The 21,040-nt window shown below is 57.5% G+C and overlaps 2 protein-coding genes across 2 annotated transcripts; both read left to right on the top strand.

The window, feature by feature from the left end:
• LOC131818054 (chymotrypsinogen 2) lies at positions 1-3,191 on the top strand. Its single transcript, XM_059152099.1, has 7 exons — positions 1-94; positions 987-1,090; positions 1,208-1,287; positions 1,617-1,695; positions 2,010-2,190; positions 2,276-2,409; positions 2,961-3,191. The coding sequence occupies exons 1-7, from the start codon at positions 43-45 to the stop codon at positions 3,120-3,122; spliced, it is 792 nt and encodes a 263-aa protein (XP_059008082.1). The 5' UTR covers positions 1-42; the 3' UTR covers positions 3,123-3,191.
• Positions 3,192-13,035: 9,844 nt separating this feature from the next.
• LOC131818127 (chymotrypsinogen 2-like) lies at positions 13,036-16,249 on the top strand. Its single transcript, XM_059152234.1, has 7 exons — positions 13,036-13,126; positions 14,025-14,128; positions 14,246-14,325; positions 14,650-14,728; positions 15,044-15,224; positions 15,310-15,443; positions 15,996-16,249. Exons 1-7 carry the CDS (start codon positions 13,075-13,077, stop codon positions 16,155-16,157), a joined length of 792 nt encoding a protein of 263 aa, XP_059008217.1. The 5' UTR covers positions 13,036-13,074; the 3' UTR covers positions 16,158-16,249.
• The last annotated feature ends 4,791 nt before the right edge of the window (positions 16,250-21,040 follow it).

Genomic DNA, 21,040 nt, shown 5'->3' with positions numbered 1-21,040 from the left:
AGCTCCGCAGGCAGGCACCTACAGCTCTCTGACCACAGCACCATGGCCTTCCTCTGGCTTCTCTCCTGCTGCGCCCTCCTGAGCACAGCCTTCGGTGAGTTCGGGGCCAGCAGAGGCCGGGAGGGAGGTCTCGGCTAACCTACAACCCTGGGGCCAGAAAGGGCAACAGGGACCCTGCTCCCTGTTCAGCTGGACACGGTGCTGTGAGCGTGAGCGCGTCTCTCTCCCCCACTGGGCCTCACCAGCCCCATCGCCACAAGGGGACCAGGATGGGACCAGTCGAGCCAGGGCAAGGACCCCAGGAGGATAGGGAAGTCAAGTCCAGAGGGAGTGAAAATTCTTCTGAACAGCTAGTGGCTCCCAGTCAGGCTCAGAGGCCGAGCTGGCGGGCAGGTACGGCTTGGACTCCACCAGCCCTTCAGGACCCTCGATAGAGCACTTTCAAGCTTGTGTTCGTGGAGCCCTTAATCTGTGCCAGGAACAGAGCAAGTTCCTGCTCTGCCTGCTGAGTCTACTTGCAGCTTTCTTTCTTTATTTTTTAGGAATTTATTTATTTATTTGAGTGAGTGGAGGGGCAGAAGGAGAGAGAAAGAGATTGAGGCAGACTACTCTGAGCATAGAGCCAGACAGGGGGCCCGACCTCAGGACCCCGAGATCAAGACCTGAGCTGAAATCCAGAGTCGGATGTCCAACCCAGGCACCCCGTCTTCCTGCATCCGTCTCCCAGCTCTGTGAGGGTAGCAGCTATATGACCCCCTCTCTGCAGATGGAAGGATGCTCAGAACAGTAGGGCTAGGCAGTGGTGGGGCTGGGCCCACACCCCCAGACCCTGCCTCCAGCCCGTGCTTGGGCCCAGCCACCACCTTGCAGCCAACCTGCTGGGCTTGTCTGGGCTGAAGCACACGTCCGACTGAGCTGTCCCTGGGGGTCCTTGGGAGAGTGGGGAGCCCGGGCCCCCATCCCTTACCCCACGCTCCCACCCCCAGGCTGCGGGGTTCCTGCCATCCACCCCGTGCTGAGTGGCTTGTCCCGGATCGTCAATGGAGAGGACGCTGTCCCGGGCTCCTGGCCCTGGCAGGTGTCCCTGCAGGTAAGGGAGGAGTTCTACCCCTGAGTGGGGGACACGCTGGGGTATGGGCCCACCTGGGGTCAGCCCGGGGGGCTGCTGGTGTCCAGCCAACACACACTCCTCCCCGTCTTCCTCCAGGACAGCACTGGCTTCCACTTCTGCGGGGGCTCCCTCATCAGCGAGGACTGGGTGGTCACTGCCGCCCACTGCGGGGTCAGGTGAGGACCCAGGGTCCCCAGGAAACCCCTTGGTCGGGGGGAGACTCTCTGGACCTTTATTTAACTCCTTGGGCCTCAGTTTCCTTGTTTGGGTACATGTAGAAAACCCGACTCGTGCCGGTCTCCCAAGGGTCCCCGGGAAGGAAACACCCAGCGGGCTGTAGGGGCAGGTGTTCCAGGGGCAGTTGCTAATATTTTGAGGTCCTATCTCTGATCGACAACTCAGAGCACATGCACACAGGTACACACGCTAACACACGCAGCCTGCACCTGCTGTGTGCGCCCCCTGCCTCACAGCAGGACCCCCTTCTCTCTCGGGCCCTCTCCAGAACCTCCCACCTGGTCGTGGCTGGGGAGTTTGACCAGAGCTCTGATGCTGAGGACATCCAAGTGCTGAAGATTGCCAAGGTATGGTGGCCTGGAGTCCAGGTGTGGCCCTGGGGTAGAGCAGGGGGCAGACCTCGGGAGTGTGGTGCCCAGGCTAATGCCTGAACACCCCCAGCTGTTCCCAACCTCCGCGGGAACCCGTTGTGACAGGGCAAAGCAGAAAGCAGGGTGTCCTGGGCCTGAGCCAGGCTCCTGGGGCCGCAGGAGGGGTTGCCATATTGAAGACAGAAGCACGGGGGTGATGTGGGGTGGCCCAGCGCCCTGGTTCAGCCCTGTGCCAGCCTCTTCCCGGACCCAATCCACCCAACCACAGTCTCCCGCCCCTGCCCCCGCAGGTCTTCAAGAACCCCAAGTTCAACATATTCACCGTCAACAACGACATCACCCTGCTGAAGCTGGCCACGCCCGCCCGCTTCTCCCAGACCGTGTCCCCCGTGTGCCTGCCCAATGAGAACGACGACTTCCCTGCGGGGACCCTGTGCGCCACCACTGGCTGGGGCCTGACCAAACACACCAGTGAGCGCCCTCCAGCCGGGTGGGTGGGAGACGGGGGGTTGGGGGGCCAGGGTGCGGTCACTGACCGCCACCCCTATCTTTCCAGATGCCAACACCCCTGACAGGCTTCAGCAGGCGACCCTGCCCCTCCTGTCCAACACCGAGTGCAAGAAGTTCTGGGGCAACAAGATCACCAACCTCATGGTCTGCGCCGGGGCCAGTGGCGTGTCCTCCTGCATGGTACGGTCTCTGGAGTCTCCCCAGCCCCTTCCCTCCCAGCCCGGCGTGGGTTCCAGCAAAAGCCCAGGTCAGGGGCCTGGCCAGAGAGAAGAGGTAGAAGCCACACACAGACCTCTTTAGACGGCCCGACACCCTCTCCCTGGAATTCCTCCTTGAGCTGTTGTAAAAACGCAGTTCTCCTGGATGAACGCCCCCGCCCCCGAGAGCAGTGCCGCGTACAGCCTGGGTAGTGGCCCATGGCGCCCAGAGGTCTCCAGACGGGGTTGGGCTCCATGGCCCGCCCTCACCACCTGTGCTTCCTCCCTGTCAACCAAACCACTTTATCAGGCATCTATCACAGGGTCCCAGGCGATGGCCCAGACGTTCAGGGGCACAAACCACGCAAGGAGCTGCTGTAGCTTCTTTCGTAATCGTTCATAATCCCTCAGTAGGCATGTGCCATGTGTCCGTGGGCTGCCAGGCCCTTGTCAGGGCTCTGGAACAACATCCAGGGGCCCCTTAGCCTGGCCGCCTGGGCTGCGGATCTAAGCCCTTCTTCTCTCTCCCTGTAGGGCGACTCTGGGGGTCCCCTGGTCTGCCAGAAGGATGGAGCCTGGACCCTGGTGGGCATCGTGTCCTGGGGCAGCGGCACCTGTTCCACCTCCAGTCCTGGCGTGTACGCCCGTGTCACCGAGCTCATGCCCTGGGTACGGCAGATTCTGGAAGCCAACTGAGTCTCCGGCCTCACCCTGCCATCCCTGCGGACCTGCTTCCACAAAGCCTCAATAAATCAATAAAAGACACACTGATGATGTGCTTTTCTGGAGTGGGGATCCTGAGACCTCATTCTTTTTTTTTTTTTTTTTTTTTTTACATATTATTTTATTTTATTTTTTAAAGATTTTTATTTATTTATTTGACAGATAGAGATCACAAGTAGGCAGAGAGGCAGGCATAGAGAGGAGGAAGCAGGCTCTCTACGGAGCAGAGAGCCGGATGTGGGGCTCGATCCGAGGACTCTGCGCCAAAGGCAGAGGCTTTAACCCACTGAGCCACCCAGGCACCCCTGAGACCTCATTATGCTCGTGAACTTGGGTCTTCACTGGGACGAATGGCAGGACGTACCTGGAGGGCCTGCCTTTGGTCTTGCTCCCAAGAGATGATACAGGACCATGGCCCCCATGCCTGGCTACACGCTTCCACCCCGGCAAGCAGCAGGGGCCTGGCCCTCCAAGCCACGCTCAGGGCGCTCAGGGCCCTGCCCCGGGGAGTGGGCATCTGCGGGATGGGCCAGCTGCCAGCTGCACACACCTGTGGTTCCAAGGACCCTTCCCAGGAGCAGCTGCCCAGGCCTGCCCAGGAACCAGGTGCTTCTCAGCCCAGGGCCTCGTGATAAGGAAGGGGATGGCGAGGCAGGCTGCGATTCGTGGGCCGGGGAATATAATGAGGGTCCTTCAGGCTGACCCTATTCAACCTCCTGAGTAACACTCCATGACCTTTCTCTGGGCTGTCCTTGGCTTTCTCCTCTTTGGCGCTCCGGTAAGCGCAACGTTCGGGGGGCGAGGCAGCCCCACACCAGCCCTCTCCCACCCCCAACACCCACACCTCCACCCCCAGAAGCTGGGACCTAGAGGGCCAAGTACTAGCACCTCTCCTCACCTGCCCCACCTGACCCCCTGCCGGCCCCACGGGCTCCCCTCTCAGCCTCGCTGGGTGCCTCTCCTGGGCTCCCCACTCCTGCTCTGCCTAGAGGTCCCTCGAGCCCCTCAGACTCCACGGGTCATGCTGGACCTGCCTCATCTTGGCCTCCTCCATTGGCTCAGAAAGGGGGGGTCGTCTGGACTCCCCCAGAATCCACATCCGTCCCCGAGCCACTGGCTTTGGGCCTCCGGAAGGTGTCCCACGCCGGTCCCTTTGGCCCTGCTCCTTCCATCCTCCTGACTCCGGCAGCCTCCGGGGTTTGTGCTGTTCCAGTGGGAGTAACACTCCGCTGCTATCGCAGAATTGGGGGCCGCGAGAGCACCGGGACTCAAGCAGGATGTCCCAGCCCGACGACCCAGTACCCTGGGTTTGGAGCAGATGGAGGCCCTGACCCCTCCGAGCCTGCTGTGTCCCTCCAGCCTAGGGGTGCCTGGGTGGCTCACTCGGTTGAGCGACTACCTCTGGCTGGGGTCAGATGGAAACCAGTCTCCTGTGGGGCTCCCTGCTCAGCAGAGGGTCTGCTTGTCCCTCTCCCTCTGCCTGCTGCTCCCCTTGCTTTGCTCTCTCTCTCTCAAATAAATAGATAAGATCTTAGAATGTTGGAGGAGGTGGACGTCTGGGTGGTTCATTCAGTTAGGAGTCTACCTTTGGCTTAGGTTATGATCCCAGAGTCCTGGGATCGAGCCCCACATCGGGCTCTCTGCCCATCGCAGAGCCTGCTTCCCCCCCTCGCTCTACCTGCCTGTCTGCCTACTTGGGATATCTGTCTGTCAAATAAATAAATAAAATAAAATCTTGGGGGGAAAAAAAGTATTTTCAGGGCAATATTATCTAGAAGTGTTGTACAGGTGGTCCAGGTCATCGTGGGGGTCCCCTTCAAACCAGCCCAGCCAGGAAGCTCCTGAGGGTAGCTGAGGGGGGTGTGTGGGGTGAGGACATTGCCTTCACGGAGGCCACAAGCAGGTTCTAGGTGAGCAAACACATTGACAGGCCATCGTGTCCCTAGCCCAGGGCTCAACTCGGTCTCTTTCTTTGGTAACTCACAGCGTAAGGAACTAGTCACTGTAGACAGCTCCATGTCCCGTAAAATCGGGCACTGGTTCCACGCCATTAAATGATCCACAGGGAAACAACAGAAACGATGTTGATGATCCCAGAACACTGAGAAAAGGAAGGGGCAGGTAATAGGATGGTGATACGCTTGCCACAAGTAGGGGCCCAGTGACCTCTCGGCAGATCCTGGTGTAGACGCTGGGCTGGGGGCTCCCGTGCGTGTAGCACATGGCGCCCCTGTCCTCATAAGCCCCGAAGCCTAGTGACAGAGTCACACACCAAAATGACAGAAATATGACGTGGTGAGTCCCATTGTCCAGGCAGGGCAAGGAGAGCGCTGTGGTTCTGGAAGGTGGTCTGGGCTTCAGCCCTGAGCCGGTTTGTCAGGAAAGCTAGGGGTGGCCAGAGGGGTCTCCTCCCGAGGCTTCTGGACACTGTGCTCCCCAGGCCTGCATCACCCCGGGAGAGGCCTGCCAGAGCGAGCGACGCAGGTCACTGCTCCTGATCCAGCGGCCTGGAGGCTTTGTCTTGGTCTGTGTGTGCTCGGCATGGAGTTTGTTCCAAACGCTTCCTGGGGCAGAAGCAGGGGCTCTGACCTGTGGGGACAGTGGCCACGGGCGGGGCGGGCTTCCGGAGGGACCCCATCTCTAGGGCAGAGCCGAGGGAGCCACATTTGAGGGAGCCACATTTCCAGGAACATAGAGAGCCACCAGGCCTGAAGCTTTTCGACACCCCCCGCTGTGTGCCCCTCCCGCGCCCTGGTGGGGGGGGTTCCCAGCCCAGTGTCCACCTTGGCTGCGAGTGTGAGGAGTCCAAAGTTAGGGTCCACATCAGGGTCATTTACATTTGCTGCGGTTTTTTTCTTTTTTTCCTTCGCTCATTCCAAGCAGGTAGCCCAGCCAACTGTATTTTCCTTGCCTCAGGGACTTTTCCAGAGCAGAAAGAGCTGGAAGTCTCTGGCTCTTTAGGTCTGTTGCACAAGTAAACTCCTGGCCCAGTGGAGTGTAAGAGGAATCTTCTGGAAAGGCAGGGACAGCACCCCCAGTTGCAGAGGCGAGCGCAGGGGAGGCTCGGAGCCCCGAGGTGACGGCTACTCCCATCTGCTGCCATGTCTCCTACTTTGACAGTTAACCAGGCCATGAGCTGAGCCCTCCTGGTGGCAGCAGCACCAGCAGCGAGGCCTCCTGGGTGCCTGCCTGAGCCCTTCCCCCTTCTCCTCCACACAGTGGGCTGCCACAGAGGGTCAGCTGGCCCCAACTCTCAGCCGGGAGGGGAGGCTATGACTAGTGTCCCTGGGTCCCACTGCCCCCGAGAGGGCTGTGGCGAAGCCAGCGCCACCCTGCTGCGCCCGGGGATCTCGGTGCATGTGCCACTTGGCCCGCGGGCCGCCATCCTGGGACCCTGACTATGGACTGCGACACCCTCTCCCCCAATCTCCCAGGGGAACCTACCCCCGAAAGCTCCATTATAAGCTCCCTGACTAGAGCCCTGGGCACCTCACCAGTCTTGTGTGTTTTTCCTAAACGCTGCCCACACCTTTGAAAGTTCCCTTCATTTAAATTCAACTCAATACCCCAATGTTTAGGGGCACCTGGGTGGCTCAGTGGGTTAAAAGCCTCTGCCCTCGGCTAAGGATATAATCCCAGGGTCCGGGGATCAAGCCCCAAGTAGGGCTCTCTGTTCAGCAATGAGCCTGCTTTCCCCTCTCTCTCCGCCTGCCTCTCTGCCTACTTGTGATTTCTGTCTCTGAGATGAATAAATAAAATCTAAAAAATAACAAAAAATAACCCAATTTTGAGGGTGCCACCCGTTTTCCGGCAAGACCGTGACTGATGTGTCCCCTGGCCCACGGAACATGGGGTTCTGGGAAGGTGCTTCTCACAGACTGGAGAAGTCCATGGGTAACCTCTTTGTCAGAGAAGAGGAGACCCCGCTGGCCCACAGGGTGAGGCTGTGGCATCGCCAATTAGCATCGGCAGAGGCCGAAGGGCAGGCGGAAACAGGCCCTCCGAGGCAGGTGGCCACGGCACCGAGTCCCTCCAGGGTCAGCAGTGATCACAAACCCCGGGGAGTTGGACCAATGGTGCAGCAGGACACAAGAAGCTGATGAAAACCACAAGTCATCAGGGAGATGTGCATCAAAACCACAGTGAGATACAGCTCATATCCATACAGGATGGCAAACAGAAGCCCAAAACAAACAAACAAAACAAGCAAACAAACAAACAAAAACCCAGGAAATAAGAATGAGAAAGGATGTGGAGAAATGGGATCCCTCGCACACTGTCTGTTCCTCAAAAATGAACAGATTTACCCCATGATCTCGCAATTCCACCTTGGCGCATGCACCCAGAAGAATTCAAAGCAGATATTTGTACACCCATGTTTGTACCAACATTATCCATGGTATCTAAGACATGGGAGTAACACACGCCTAACCACAGATGAACACAAAAACAGAAGGTGCTCTATGTATAGAAGGGAATATCATTCGGCCTTACAAAGGAAGGAAATCCTAGGGCACCTGGGTGGCTCAGTGGGTTAAGCCTTTGTCTTCGGCTCAGGTCATGGTCTCAGGGTCCTGGGATCAAGCCCTGCATCGGGCTCTCTGCTCAGCGGGGAACCTGCTTCCCCTTCTCACTCTGCCTGCCTCTATGCCTACTGTGATCTCTCTCTGTGTGTCAAATAAATAAATAAAATCTTTAAAAAAGAAAAAAGGAAGAAAATCCCAACACACGCTACAGCATGGACAAAACTGTAGGGTGTCAGGCTCAGTGAAAGAAGCTAGTCACGAAAATACAAACTCGGTATGATCCCATTTATATAAGGCATCGGACAGAAAGCAGAATGACGGCTGCTTTCAGCAGCAGTCTCACAGACTTCTCCAGTCTGTGAGAAGCACCTTCCCAGAACCCCAGCCGTCATTCTGCCTGGGGCTGGTGGGGGAGACAATGGAAGGTTAGAGTTTAACAGATGCAGAGCTCCACTGTAGCAAGATGAAGAGAGTTCTGGACGTGGTGGGGCGTACACCAGTGGGAAAGCACTTAATACCACTGATGGAGTTCAGACATAGTTCAGACCTCAAATTACCACAATTTGAAAATTAAGAAAAAACACAGAAAGTGAGATGCTGCTTCACACCTACCACAATGGCGATGATTTTTTAGAAGGGAAAACAAGAGGTTTTGCCAGGATTTGGAGAAACTGGAATCCATGCACACTGCTGGAGGGGATGGAAAAATCGGGTAGTCTCTGTGAAAAAAGGTATGATGGCTCCTCAAAGAGCTAAACATTGAATTATCATATGACCCAGCAATTTCCCTCCTAGGTATACATATTCCCTTCAAAAACGAGAACAGGGATTCAAACAGGTACTTGTATGCCAATATTCACAACAGCCAAAAGCTGGAAACAACCCAAATGCCCATCAGGGGACAAATGGATAAATGAACTGGTCACAGCCACACAATGGAATATTACTCAGTCATGAAAAAGAACAGAGTACAGCTATATCCAACAACACGGGTCAACCTTGAAAACATCACACTCAAAGACACAACCCGGTCCCAGTGGCCCACGTACTGCACAATTCCAGTTCCGTGAGACATCCATAATGGACAAATCCATAGAGACGTACATTAAATTGAGGTTACCAGGGCTGGGGGAGAGGAAAATTGGCGTTATCCTGCAGGGGACGCACTTGAAGTGATGAGAACGTTTTGGGAACAGGGAGCATGGTTGTGCAAATTGGGAATGTAATTACTGCCACTGAATTGTACACTTAAAAAGGGTGAAAATGGATGGACATGGGGAGGGTATGTACTATGGCGAGTGCTGGGAATTGTGTAAGACTGATGAATCACAGACCTGTACCTCTGGGGCAAATAATACATTATAAGTTAATTAAAAAAAATGTTTTTGATGCTGAACGTGGGATATTTCATGTTATATATATTTTACCACAATTTTTAAAAACTGATGTAATAAACCCAAAACCATTGCTTCATCTGCTTGAAATGGGTGAATTGTATGGCCGGTGATTTACACCATACCAACACAGACAAGCCTGGAACCTGACTTTGGGCTTTGAGGCTTACAGAGCCTGACAGATACTCAGCCCCACCAGGTAATGAGCTGGTGGGAAAGGAGTGGGGTACTTTAGGCAGAGAGAGCAAGGCTGGAGAACTCTGAACCCCCAAATCTCCATGAAGACCCCCATGCCAATACAGGTGCTCCCCGCCCCTGTCCGAGGGAGCCAGCCTCCGTCTGCACAAATGCTCTGTGCCCACCTGGGGCGGCCGCCTTCTGAGAGAGCCAGTTCTCTGCAGAACCTACTCCACCCATGCACACCCCTACCCGTGCCCATGGCACTAGTTGGTCCTTTCCATTTCCCTGTACCCACACCTTTCACCCTTCAACTTAAGTGGAAGGTGAGACACTGAAGATGCAAACAGATGAGAACCAGACCACAGAGAACAGAGCTCTGCCCCCTCCACGCCCCCAACCTTCCACCCCCCAAGTCTGCAGGAACCACCACACCCTTTCTCCAGGACAAAGCTTTCCCCTGCCCTTACCTGCCTTGGAGTTTGTGCCTGAGGCCAGTGATGGGGACGGACAACCTCGCTAGCAAGACGCCCCCCTTCCCCTTGGGGCGGTCTTCACCATCTTTCACAAAGGCCAAGCTCCCATGAGAGGTCTCCCCCAGGCCTCCCCAGCCCCCCCCACCAACCCTGTGGGGTGCATTGGATGTCGCCAGCATTTCGAGCCAAGAACACAAGTGAATCACAAAACCATTTGGCTGAGTGAAAGAATCCATACAAAGACAACATATAGTCCCATTCCGTGTATATCAATTTCTAGAACAGGCAAAAGTAATCTTCGGTGAAAGAATTCGAACAGTGGTTAATGGTTACCTCAGAGAAGGGATTGCTGGAAAGAGGCAGAAAGGAACTTTCTGGTATGATGACATTATCTTAATCCTGGTTGTGGTGTTTGTTACACTATGGGGTGTGTGTGTATGGGTGTGTGTGTGCATCTGTTTGTCCCTCTGTTCACTTACCTGTGCATCTCATCACATGTAAATTATACCTCAATATACGTCACTTTTATTTATTTATTTATTAAAATTTTGTTTATTTATTTGACAGAGAGAAATCACAAGTAGATGGAGAGGCAGGCAGAGAGAGAGAGGGAAGCAGGCTCCCCGCTGAGCAGAGAGCCCGAAGCGGGACTCGATCCCAAAACCCTGAGATCATGACCTGAGCCGAAGGCAGCGGCTTAACCCACTGAGCCACCCAGGCGCCCTATACGTTATTTTTAATACAAAGAAGAGTCTGGGATTTGACCTCCTGAGAGGCGGGGCTTCAGGAAGAGGGACCCCTTCACCTAAGGAAACTGACATTTGAGTTTCGGCCTCGAGCCATACCCCAGTCTTAGCCCTGTCAGCGGCGGAAGGACGCACTCCCTCCGCGCCACGCGGCCCCTGGACACCCCCCACCCGCCCCGCACAACCCCCACCAGGAGCCAGATTCTAGGAGGCGGCCCGGCAGGGATTGGCTCAGGGCCGGCTGTCCCCAGCAAAGCACAGGCGTCCCTGGAAAGAGCCTTCCCACGCTGTTTGTTCCCAGGGCGCACTCGGAGCGGCTCACCCTGAGCCACCCGCCCCCTTTTCCAGGAATTTCTTCAGCACCGCCCGCCAAACACACCAGCTGCTGCGCCCCTACAGCGAGGTGACCCGCGCGGAGTCAAGCCTTTCCGAGATGGCGCGCCACCCGACACCAGGGCCATACCTTCTCCCTTGCGGTGCGCAGGAGTAGGACGGGTGCGCTCCAGGAGCCCAGGACGCAGGGTTCCAAACCGAGGGGGGGAAGTTAGAAAGAGCGAAAAGTGAAACCAGGGAAATACTCGATACTGTCAGCTTTGTTGGCAGAACAGCCGGGTCGGGACACCCGGAGGCTCACCTTGGGACCCTGACGCCTTCGCTGCCTCTCCCAGCCCTGAACGCGCCAGGGCGGAGGAGCCCCGCGTCGAAAGGAAGGGCGCGAGCCAACGGGTCCTTCCTCGGGGTCCGGGGTCGCGACGCCGCTGGCCGGAGGGCCTCGGGCCCCGCCCCCCGCGGGAGTGCGTGCACGTGCGGCCCGCCCCCCCGCCGCCGCCTGCAGCTGCGCGCGTTCCCAGGTCTCCGCCGCCCTCCCGCGAGGTGCGCGTGGTTGGCGGGGTCTCGGCGCTCCAAGACCGCGGCCCCTCCCCCATCCGCGGCGCCCCTCCCACCTAGGGTCCTGCAAGGCCTCCAATCGCGGCCTCCTAGCTTTCTGGCAGGTGCAGCATCGCGGTCAGCCGCTCCCGACTGCGTCTTCAATATGGCCCGAATCGGTCCCGCACCCCGCGCCCCCGGGCCTCCTGCCTTCCAGACTCATGAGGGCCCTAAGCCTCCAGAGAGTGGCAAGTCGCTCTTGTCATTGCCTGGGCTTGCGCACAGTCCCCGAGGCGCACTCCACCTGCTCCTGTAACTTACAGAATGTCCCCTCTGGGTGAGGCCCTCCTGCCATGGTATTAACCATGATAACTCCTCAGCTGTAGGAATGTACATTTTACTTTTTTCCCCCTCTTTTCGTAAATTCTCTCACTCCTTTCCCCATACATGCTTCCTAAAAGCAGGAAAAATCTGTGTTTCTTTTCTTTTGTCCCAGCCCGCTCTGGGCCTGGTAAACCAGGCTGGAAAGGAGGAACGGGCTTGCATGGATAGCAGGGTCTCACAGAGGGGGCCACCCTCCGCCCCCTGCTTTGTACCCGGCTTTCCCACCTGTTAGTGTGGCCACGCCTCGCTGTCATTAGACAGTCTTCTAGAATGCAGCAAGGGCACCGATCGGAATTCCAAGGAGTACAGAGGACCAACCAACATGGAACGTGCGTTAGGCCGGGTCCTAGCGCGGTCCTTTCATAATGGGGACAAGCATCCCCATTTTACTACTTAGAAACAAAACCAGAGAGTCACATAACCTGCCCAAGACTGCACAGCTGTTCTGTGTGGAGCCACCATCAGTGCGACGGAAATGAAATGCAGCCATGAGTTATCATTTTCCTTGTGTTTTGCGGGACTCACGCTGTACCTCACGCTCGCACCCTCACCCTCATTTCTCCTTCCCTGGATTCTTAAGTGCTGAGCAAGGGCCCCACTGTCCACCGTGTCGCACAAACCAGAAGCAGTCCTCCTTGCCTGCCCGCCCCACTCCATTTCCTCCTGCCTGGCCCAGCCTCCACCAGGTCCCACTGAGAGCATAACCCCAGGAGGCGCCATGCTCTTTCCAGGGTCCCTGGCATCTGGGTGAAAAGACCCGGCCTTCTGTGAACAGGCAGTGGGTGGCCTGCAGTGGGTGGCCTGCCCCGCCGAGCCACGCTGCACATAGCCCAAGTGACCACCGCAGACACTGAACAGACCCTCACCGAGCCTTCTTGACCATCCCAAGGCCGAAGGAACATTCGCAGCCCTGGCCGGCTGCCCCTTGGTCCCCACTCTTCCTTCCTCCTTGACCACACTACCCGGGCTTTAGGATAACGAACACACCAGCTCAGTTACTTGTCCAAGGTTCTCCAGCCCATGAGAGAGTAGGCTGGAGCTCCAGCCCTGCCCAGGCCTGCCTGCTGTCCCGACGTCCCTTCCTGGAAGAGGAACCCAAGTTCTCTGAGCTCTTCTCCGTGGCTACCTTGTTTGGAACCACCTTTGCCCTTGACCCAGACCCAAGCAGGACCATGGGCCACAGCTGCTGCCATCACACACCCTGAAGCCAGACCTGCTCTGGCACATTCTACCTCCGTGGGCACATGCCCAGGAAAGGGACTGCCACCTCAAGGTTTGCAGATAACAGCTTGGTGCACAGGGATATAACGGGAGCTCCGCAGGCAGGCACCCTACAGCTCTCTGACCACAGCACCATGGCCTTCCTCTGGCTTCTCTCCTGCTGCGCCCTCCTGAGCACAGCCTTCGGTGAGTTCGGGGCCAGCAGAGACCGGGAGGGAGGTCTCTGCTCCCCTACAATCCTGGGGCCAGATGGGGCAACTGGGACCCTGCTCCCTGTTCAGCTGCATGTGGTGCTATGAGCGTGAGCACGTCTCTCTCCCCCATTGGGCCTCACCAGCCCCATCGCCACAAGGGCACCAGGATGGGATCAGTCGGCCTGGATGACCAGGATGGCCCACAGGAGGATAGGCAGGCCAAGTCCAGAGGGAGTGAAAATTCTTCTGAACAGCTAGTGGCTCCCAGTCAGGCTCAGAGGCCGAGCTGGCGGGCAGGTGTGGCTTGGCCTCCACCAGCCCTTCAGGACCCTCCAAAGAGCACTTTCAAGCTTGTGTTCGTGGAGCCCTTAATCTGTGCCAGGAACAGAGCAAGTTCCTGCTTTGCCTGCTGAGTCTTCTTGTAGCTTTCTTTCTTTATTTTTTAGGAATTTATTTATTTATTTGAGTGAGTGGAGGGGCAGAAGGAGAGAGAGAGAGATTGAGGCAGACTACTCTGAGCATAGAGCCAGACAGGGGGCCCGATCTCAGGACCCCGAGATCAAGACCTGAGCTGAAATCCAGAGTTGGATGTCCAACCCAGGCACCCCGTCTTCCTGCATCCGTCTCCCAGCTCTGTGAGGGTAGCAGCTATATGACCCCCTCTCTGCAGATGGAAGGATGCTCAGAACAGTAGGGCTAGGCAGTGGTGGGGCTGGGCCCACACCCCCAGACCCTGCCTCCAGCCCGTGCTTGGGCCCAGGCACCACCTTGCAGCCTACCTGCTGGGCTTGTCCTAGCTGAAGCACACGTCCGACTGAGCTGTCCCTGGGGGTTCCTGGGAGAGTGGGGAGCCCGGGCCCCCATCCCTTACCCCACGCTCCCACCCCCAGGCTGCGGGGTTCCTGCCATCCACCCCGTGCTGAGTGGCTTGTCCCGGATCGTCAATGGAGAGGACGCTGTCCCGGGCTCCTGGCCCTGGCAGGTGTCCCTGCAGGTAAGGGAGGAGTTCTACCCCTGAGTGGGGGACACGCTGGGGTATGGGCCCACCTGGGGTCAGCCCGGGGGGCTGCTGGTGTCCAGCCAACACACACTCCTCCCCGTCTTCCTCCAGGACAGCACTGGCTTCCACTTCTGCGGGGGCTCCCTCATCAGCGAGGACTGGGTGGTCACTGCCGCCCACTGCGGGGTCAGGTGAGGACCCAGGGTCCCCAGGAAACCCCTTGGTCGGGGGGAGACTCTCTGGACCTTTAACTCCTTGGCCTCGGTTTCCTTGTTTGGGAACATGTAGAAAACCCGACTCGTGCCGGTCTCCCAAGGGTCCCCGGGAAGGAAACACCCAGCGGGCTGTAGGGGCAGGTGTTCCAGGGGCAGTTGCTAATATTTTGAGGTCCTATCTCTGATCAACAACTCAGACAACATGCACACAGGTACACACGCTAACACACGCAGCCTGCACCTGCTGTGTGCGCCCCCTGCCTCACAGCAGGACCCCCTTCTCTCTCGGGCCCTCTCCAGAACCTCCCACCTGGTCGTGGCTGGGGAGTTTGACCAGAGCTCTGATGCTGAGGACATCCAAGTGCTGAAGATTGCCAAGGTATGGTGGCCTGGAGTCCAGGTGTGACCCTGGGGTGGAACAGGGGGCAGGCCCTGGGGAGTGTGGTGCCCAGGCTAATGCCTGAACACCCCCTGCTGCTCCCAACCTCCGTGGGATCCCGTTGTGACAGGGCAAAGCAGAAAGCAGGGTGTCCTGGGCCTGAGCCAGGCTCCTGGGGCCGCAGGAGGGGTTGCCATATTGAAGACAGAAGCACGGGGTTGATGTGGGGTGGCCCAGCGCCCTGGTTCAGCCCTGTGCCAGCCTCTTCCCGGACCCAATCCACCCAACCACAGTCTCCCGCCCCTGCCCCCGCAGGTCTTCAAGAACCCCAAGTTCAACATATTCACCGTCAACAACGACATCACCCTGCTGAAGCTGGCCACGCCCGCCCGCTTCTCCCAGACCGTGTCCCCCGTGTGCCTGCCCAATGAGAACGACGACTTCCCTGCGGGGACCCTGTGCGCCACCACTGGCTGGGGCCTGACCAAACACACCAGTGAGCGCCCTCCAGCCGGGTGGGTGGGAGACGGGGGGTTGGGGGGCCAGGGTGCGGTCACTGACCGCTACCCCTATCTTTCCAGATGCCAACACCCCTGACAGGCTTCAGCAGGCGACCCTGCCCCTCCTGTCCAACACCGAGTGCAAGAAGTTCTGGGGCAACAAGATCACCAACCTCATGGTCTGCGCCGGGGCCAGTGGCGTGTCCTCCTGCATGGTACGGTCTCTGGAGTCTCCCCAGCCCCTTCCCTCCCAGCCCGGCGTGGGTTCCAGCAAAAGCCCAGGTCAGGGGCCTGGCCAGAGAGAAGAGGTAGAAGCCACACACAGGCCTCTTTAGACGGCCCGACACCCTCTCCCTGGAATTCCTCCTTGAGCTGTTGTAAAACGCAGTCCTCCTGGCCGAATGCCCCCGCCCCCGAGAGCAGTGCCGCGTACAGCCTGGGTAGTGGCCCATGGCGCCCAGAGGTCTCCAGACGGGGTTGAGCTCCATGGCCCGCCTGCACCTCCTGTGCTTCCTCCCTGTCAACCAAACCACTTTATTAGTCGTCTATCACAGGGTCTCAGCCGATGGCCCGGACGTTCAAGGGCACAAACCACGTAAGGAGCTGCTGTAGCTTCTTTCGTAATCGTTCATAATCCCTCCAATAGGCATGTGCCATGTGTCTGCGGGCTGCCAGGCCCTCGTCAGGGCTCTGGAACAACGTCCAGGGTCCCCTGGGCAAGGCCGCCTGGGCTGCCAGATCCAAGCCCCTGGTCTCTATCCCTGTAGGGTGACTCTGGGGGTCCCCTGGTCTGCCAGAAGGAAGGAGCCTGGACCCTGGTGGGCATCGTGTCCTGGGGTAGCGGCACCTGTTCCACCTCCAGTCCTGCCGTGTATGCCCGCGTTACCGAGCTCATGCCCTGGGTACGGCAGATTCTGGAAGCCAACTGAGTCTCCGGCCTCACCCTGCCATCCCTGCGGACCTGCTCCCATGAAGATTCAATAAATCAATAAAAGACACATTGATGATGTGCTCTTCTGTGTTGGGGCCCCTGAGACCTCATTCTGCTCGTGAACTTGGGTCTTCACTGGGACAAATGGCGGGAGGTACCTGGAGAGCCTGCCTTTGGTCTTGCTCCCAAGAGATGATACAGATGATACGGCCCCCATGCCTGGCTCCACGCTTCCACCCCGGCAAGCAGCATGGGACTGGCCCTCCAAGCCATGCTCAGGGCGCTCAGGGCCCTGCCCCGGGGAGTGGGCAGCTGCGGGATGGGCCAGCTGCCGGCTGCACACACCTGTGGTTCCAAGGACCCTTCCCAGGAGCAGCTGCCCAGGCCTGCCCAGGAACCAGGTGCTTCTCAGCCCAGGGCCTCGTGATAAGGAAGGGGATGGCGAAGCAGGCTGCGATTCGTGGGCCGGGGAATATATTGAGGGTCCTTCAGGCTGACCCTATTCAACCTCCTGAGTAACACTCCATGACCTTTCTCTGGGCTGCCATGGCTTTCTCCTCTTTGGCGCTCCGGTAAGCGCAAAGATCGGGGGCGAGGCAGCCCCACACCAGGTCTCTCCCACCCCCAACACCCACACCCCCAGAAGCTGGGACCTAGAGGGCCAAGTACTAGCACCTCTCCTCACCTGCCCCACCTGACCCCCCGCCGGCCCCGCGGGCTCCCCTCTCAGCCTCGCTGGGTGCCTCTCCTGGGCTCCCCACTCCTGCTCTGCCTAGAGGTCCCTCGAGCCCCTCAGACTCCACGGGTCATGCTGGACTTGCCTCATCTTGGCCTCCTCCATTGGCTCAGAAAGGGGGGGTCGTCCAGAATCCTCCAGCATCCACATCCGTCCCCAAGCCACTGGCGTTGGACCTCCGGAAGGTCTCCCACGCCGGTCCCTTTGGCCCTGCTCCTTCCATCCTCCTGACTCCGGCAGCCTCCGGGGTTTGTGCTGTTCCAGTGGGAGTAACACTCCGCTGCTACTGCAGACTTGGGGGCCGAGAGAGCACCGGGACTCAAGCAGGATGTCCCAGCCCGGTTTGTAGCAGATGGAGGCCCTGACCCCTCTGAGCCTGCTGTGTCCCTCAAGCCTAGGGGTGCCTGGGTGGCTCACTCGGTTGGGCAACTGCCTCTGGCTGGGGTCAGATGGAAACCAGTCTCCTGTGGGGCTCCCTGCTCAGCAGAGGGTCTGCTTGTCCCTCTCCCTCTGCCTGCTGCTCCCTTTGCTTTGCTCTGTCTCTCTCTAATAAAACGATAAGAACTTAGAAAGTTGGAGGGAGTGGACCTCTGCGTGGTTCATTCAATTAAGAGTCTGCCTTTGGCTCAGGTCATGATCCCAGAGTCCTGGGATCGAGCCCCACATCGGGCTCTCTGCTCATCGCGGAGCCTGCTCCCCTCCCTCTCTCTGCCTGCCTGTCTGCCTATTTAGGATATCTGTCTGTCAAATAAATAAATAAAATTAAACTTGGGTGAAAAAAAAGTATTTTCAGCACAATATTATCTAGAAGTGTTGTACAGGTGGTCCAGGTCATCGAGGGGGTCCCCTTCAAACCAGCCCAGCCGGGAAGCTCCTGAGCGTAGCTGAGGGGGTGTGTGGGGTGCGGATATTGCCTTCACGGAGGCCACAAGCAGGTTCTAGGTGAGCAAACACATTGACAGGCCATCGTGTCCCTAGCCCAGGGCTCAACTCTGTCTCTTTCTTCGGTAACTCACAGCGTAAGGAACTAGTCACTGTAGACAGCTCCATGTCCCGTAAAATCGGGCACTGGTTCCACGCCATTAAATGATCCACAGGGAAACAACAGAAACGATGTTGATGATCCCAGAACACTGAGAAAAGGAAGGGGCAGGTAATAGGATGGTGATACGCTTGCCACAAGTAGGGACCCGGTGACCTCTCGGCAGATCCTGGTGTAGACACTGGGCTGGGGGCTCCCGTGCGTGTAGCACATGGCGCCCCTGTCCTCATAAGCCCCGAACCCTGGTGACAGAGTCACACACCAAAATGACAGAAATATGACGTGGTGAGTCCCATTGTCCAGGCAGGGCAAGGAGAGCGCTGTGGTTCTGGAAGGTGGTCTGGGCTTCAGCCCTGAGCCGGTTTGTCAGGAAAGCTAGGGGTGGCCAGAGGGGTCTCCTCCCGAGGCTTCTGGGCACTGTGCTCCCCAGGCCTCCATCACCCCGGGAGAGGCCTGCCAGAGCGAGAGACACAGGTCACTGCTCCTGATCCAGCGGCCTGGAGGCTTTGTCTTGGTCTGTGCGTGCTCGGCATGAAGTTTGTTCCAAACGCTTCCTGGGGCAGAAGCAGGGGCTCTGACCTGTGGGGACAGTGGCCACGGGCGGGGCGGGCTTCCAGAGGGACCCCGTCTCTAGGGCAGAGCCGAGGGAGCCACATTTGAGGGAGCCACATTTCCAGGAACATAGAGAGCCACCAGGCCTGAAGCTTTTCGACACCCCCCGCTGTGTGCCCCTCCCAAGCCCTGGGTGGTGGGGGTTCCCAGTCCAGTGTCCACCTTGGCTGCGAGTGTGAGGAGTCCAAAGTTAGGGTCCACATCAGGGTCATTTACATTTGCTGCGGTTTTTTTCTTTTTTTCCTTCCCTCATTCCAAGCAGGTAGCCCAGCCAACTGTATTTTCCTTGACTCAGGGACTTTTCCAGAGCAGAAAGAGCTGGAAGTCTCTGGCTCTTTGGGTCTGATGCACAAGTAAACTCCTGGCCCAGTGGAGTGTAAGAGGAATCTTCTGGAAAGGCAGGGACAGCTCCCCCAGTTGCAGAGGCGAGCGCAGGTGAGGCTCGGAGCCCCGAGGTGATGGCTACTCCCATCTGCTGCCATGTCTCCTACTTTGACATCAACCAGGCCATGAGCTGAGCCCTCCTGGTGGCAGCAGCAGCAGCGAGGCCTCCTGGGTGCCTGCCTGAGCCCTTCCCCCTTCTCCTCCACACAGCGGGCTGCCACAGAGGGTCAGCTGGCCCCAGCTCTCAGCCGGGAGGGGAGGCTCTGACTAGTGTCCCTGGGTCCCGCTGTTGCCAAAGGGCTGTGGCGAAGCCAGCCCCACCCCGCTGCGCCTGGGGGTCGTCTCATGTGAGTGTACGGCTTGGCCCGCGGGCCGCCATCCTGAGTCCCTTACTAGGGACTGTAACACCCCCTCCCCCAACGTCCCAGGGGAACCTGCCCCCCCCCAAGCTCCTTGATAAGCTCCCTGACTAGAACCCTGGGCACCTCACCACCTTGTGTGCTTTTCCTAAACGCTGCCCACACCTTTGCAAAGTTCCCTTCATTTAAATTCAACTCAATACCCCAATGTTGAGGGGCACCTGGGTGGCTCAGTGGGTTAAAAGCCTCTGCCCTGGGCTCAGGTTATGATCTCAGGGTCCTGGGATCGAGCCCCAAGTAGGGCTCTCTGTTCAGCAAGGAGCATGCTTCCCTCTCTCTCCGCCTGCCTCTCTGCCTACTTGTGATCTCTATCTGTCAGATAAATGAATAAAATCTAAAAAATAACCCAATTTTGAGGGTGCCACCTCTTTTCTGGCAAGACCGTGACTGATGTAGTGCTTGTGTCCCCTGGCCCACTGAACATGGGGTTCTGGGAAGGCGTTGCTCACAGACTAGAGAAGTCCATGGGTAACCTCTTTGTCAGAGAAGAGGAGACCCCGCTGGCCCACGGGGTGAGGCTGTGGCATCGCCAATTAGCATCGGCAGAGGCCGAAGGGCAGGCGGAAACAGGCCCTCCGAGGCAGGTGGCCGTGGCACCGAGTCCCTCCAGGGTCAGCAGTGATCACAAACCCGGGGGAGTTGGACCAATGGTGCAGGAGGACACAAGAAGCTGATGAAAACCACAAGTCATCAGGGAGATGTGCATCAAAACCACAGTGAGATACAGCTCATATCCATACAGGATGGCAAACAGAAGCCCAAAACAAACAAACAAAACAAGCAAACAAACAAACAAAAACCCAGGAAATAAGAATGAGAAAGGATGTGGAGAAATGGGATCCCTCGCACACTGTCCGTTCCTCAAAAAAGTACAGATTTACCCCATGATCTCGCAATTCCACCTTGGCGCATGCACCCAGAAGAATTCAAAGCAGATATTTGTACACCCATTTTTGTACCAACATTATCTATGGTATCTAAGACATGGGAGTAACACACGCCTAACCACAGATGAACACAGAAACAGGTGCTCTATGTATAGAAGGGAATATCATTCGGCCTTAAAAAGGAAGGAAATCCTAGGGCGCCTGGGTGGCTCAGTGGGTTAAGCCTTTGCCTTCGGCTCAGGTCATGGTCTCAGGGTCCTGGGATCAAGCCCTGCATCGGGCTCTCTGCTCAGCGGGGAACCTGCTTCCCCCTCTCGCTCTGCCTGCCTCTATGCCTACTGTGATCTCTCTCTCTGTGTCAAATAAATAAATAAAATCTTTAAAAAAGGAAAAAGGAAGGAAATCCCACACAGGCTACAGCATGGACAAAACTGTAGGGTGTCAGGCTCAGTGAAAGAGGCTAGTCACGAAAAGGCAAACTCGCTATGATCCCATTTATAAGTCATCAGACGGCTAGCAGAATGATGGCTGCCTGGGGCTGGCGGGGAACACAACGGAAGGTTAGAGTTTAACAGATGCAGAGCTCCACTGTAGCAAGATGAAGAGAGTTCTGGACGTGGTGGGGGCATACACCAGTGGGAAAGCACTTAATACCACTGATGGAGCTGAACATGGTTCAGACGGCATGAAGCATCTCAACATGGTTCAGACGGCAAATTACCACAATTTGAAAAGTAAGGAAAAACACAAAAAGTGAGATGCTGCTTCACACCTAGCATGATGGCGATGATTTTTTAAAAG

This window comes from Mustela lutreola, chromosome 16 (assembly GCF_030435805.1).
Source record: "Mustela lutreola isolate mMusLut2 chromosome 16, mMusLut2.pri, whole genome shotgun sequence".
In the NCBI taxonomy this organism is placed as follows: Eukaryota; Metazoa; Chordata; class Mammalia; order Carnivora; family Mustelidae; genus Mustela; species Mustela lutreola.
This window is presented reverse-complemented; position numbering and strand designations above follow the sequence as displayed.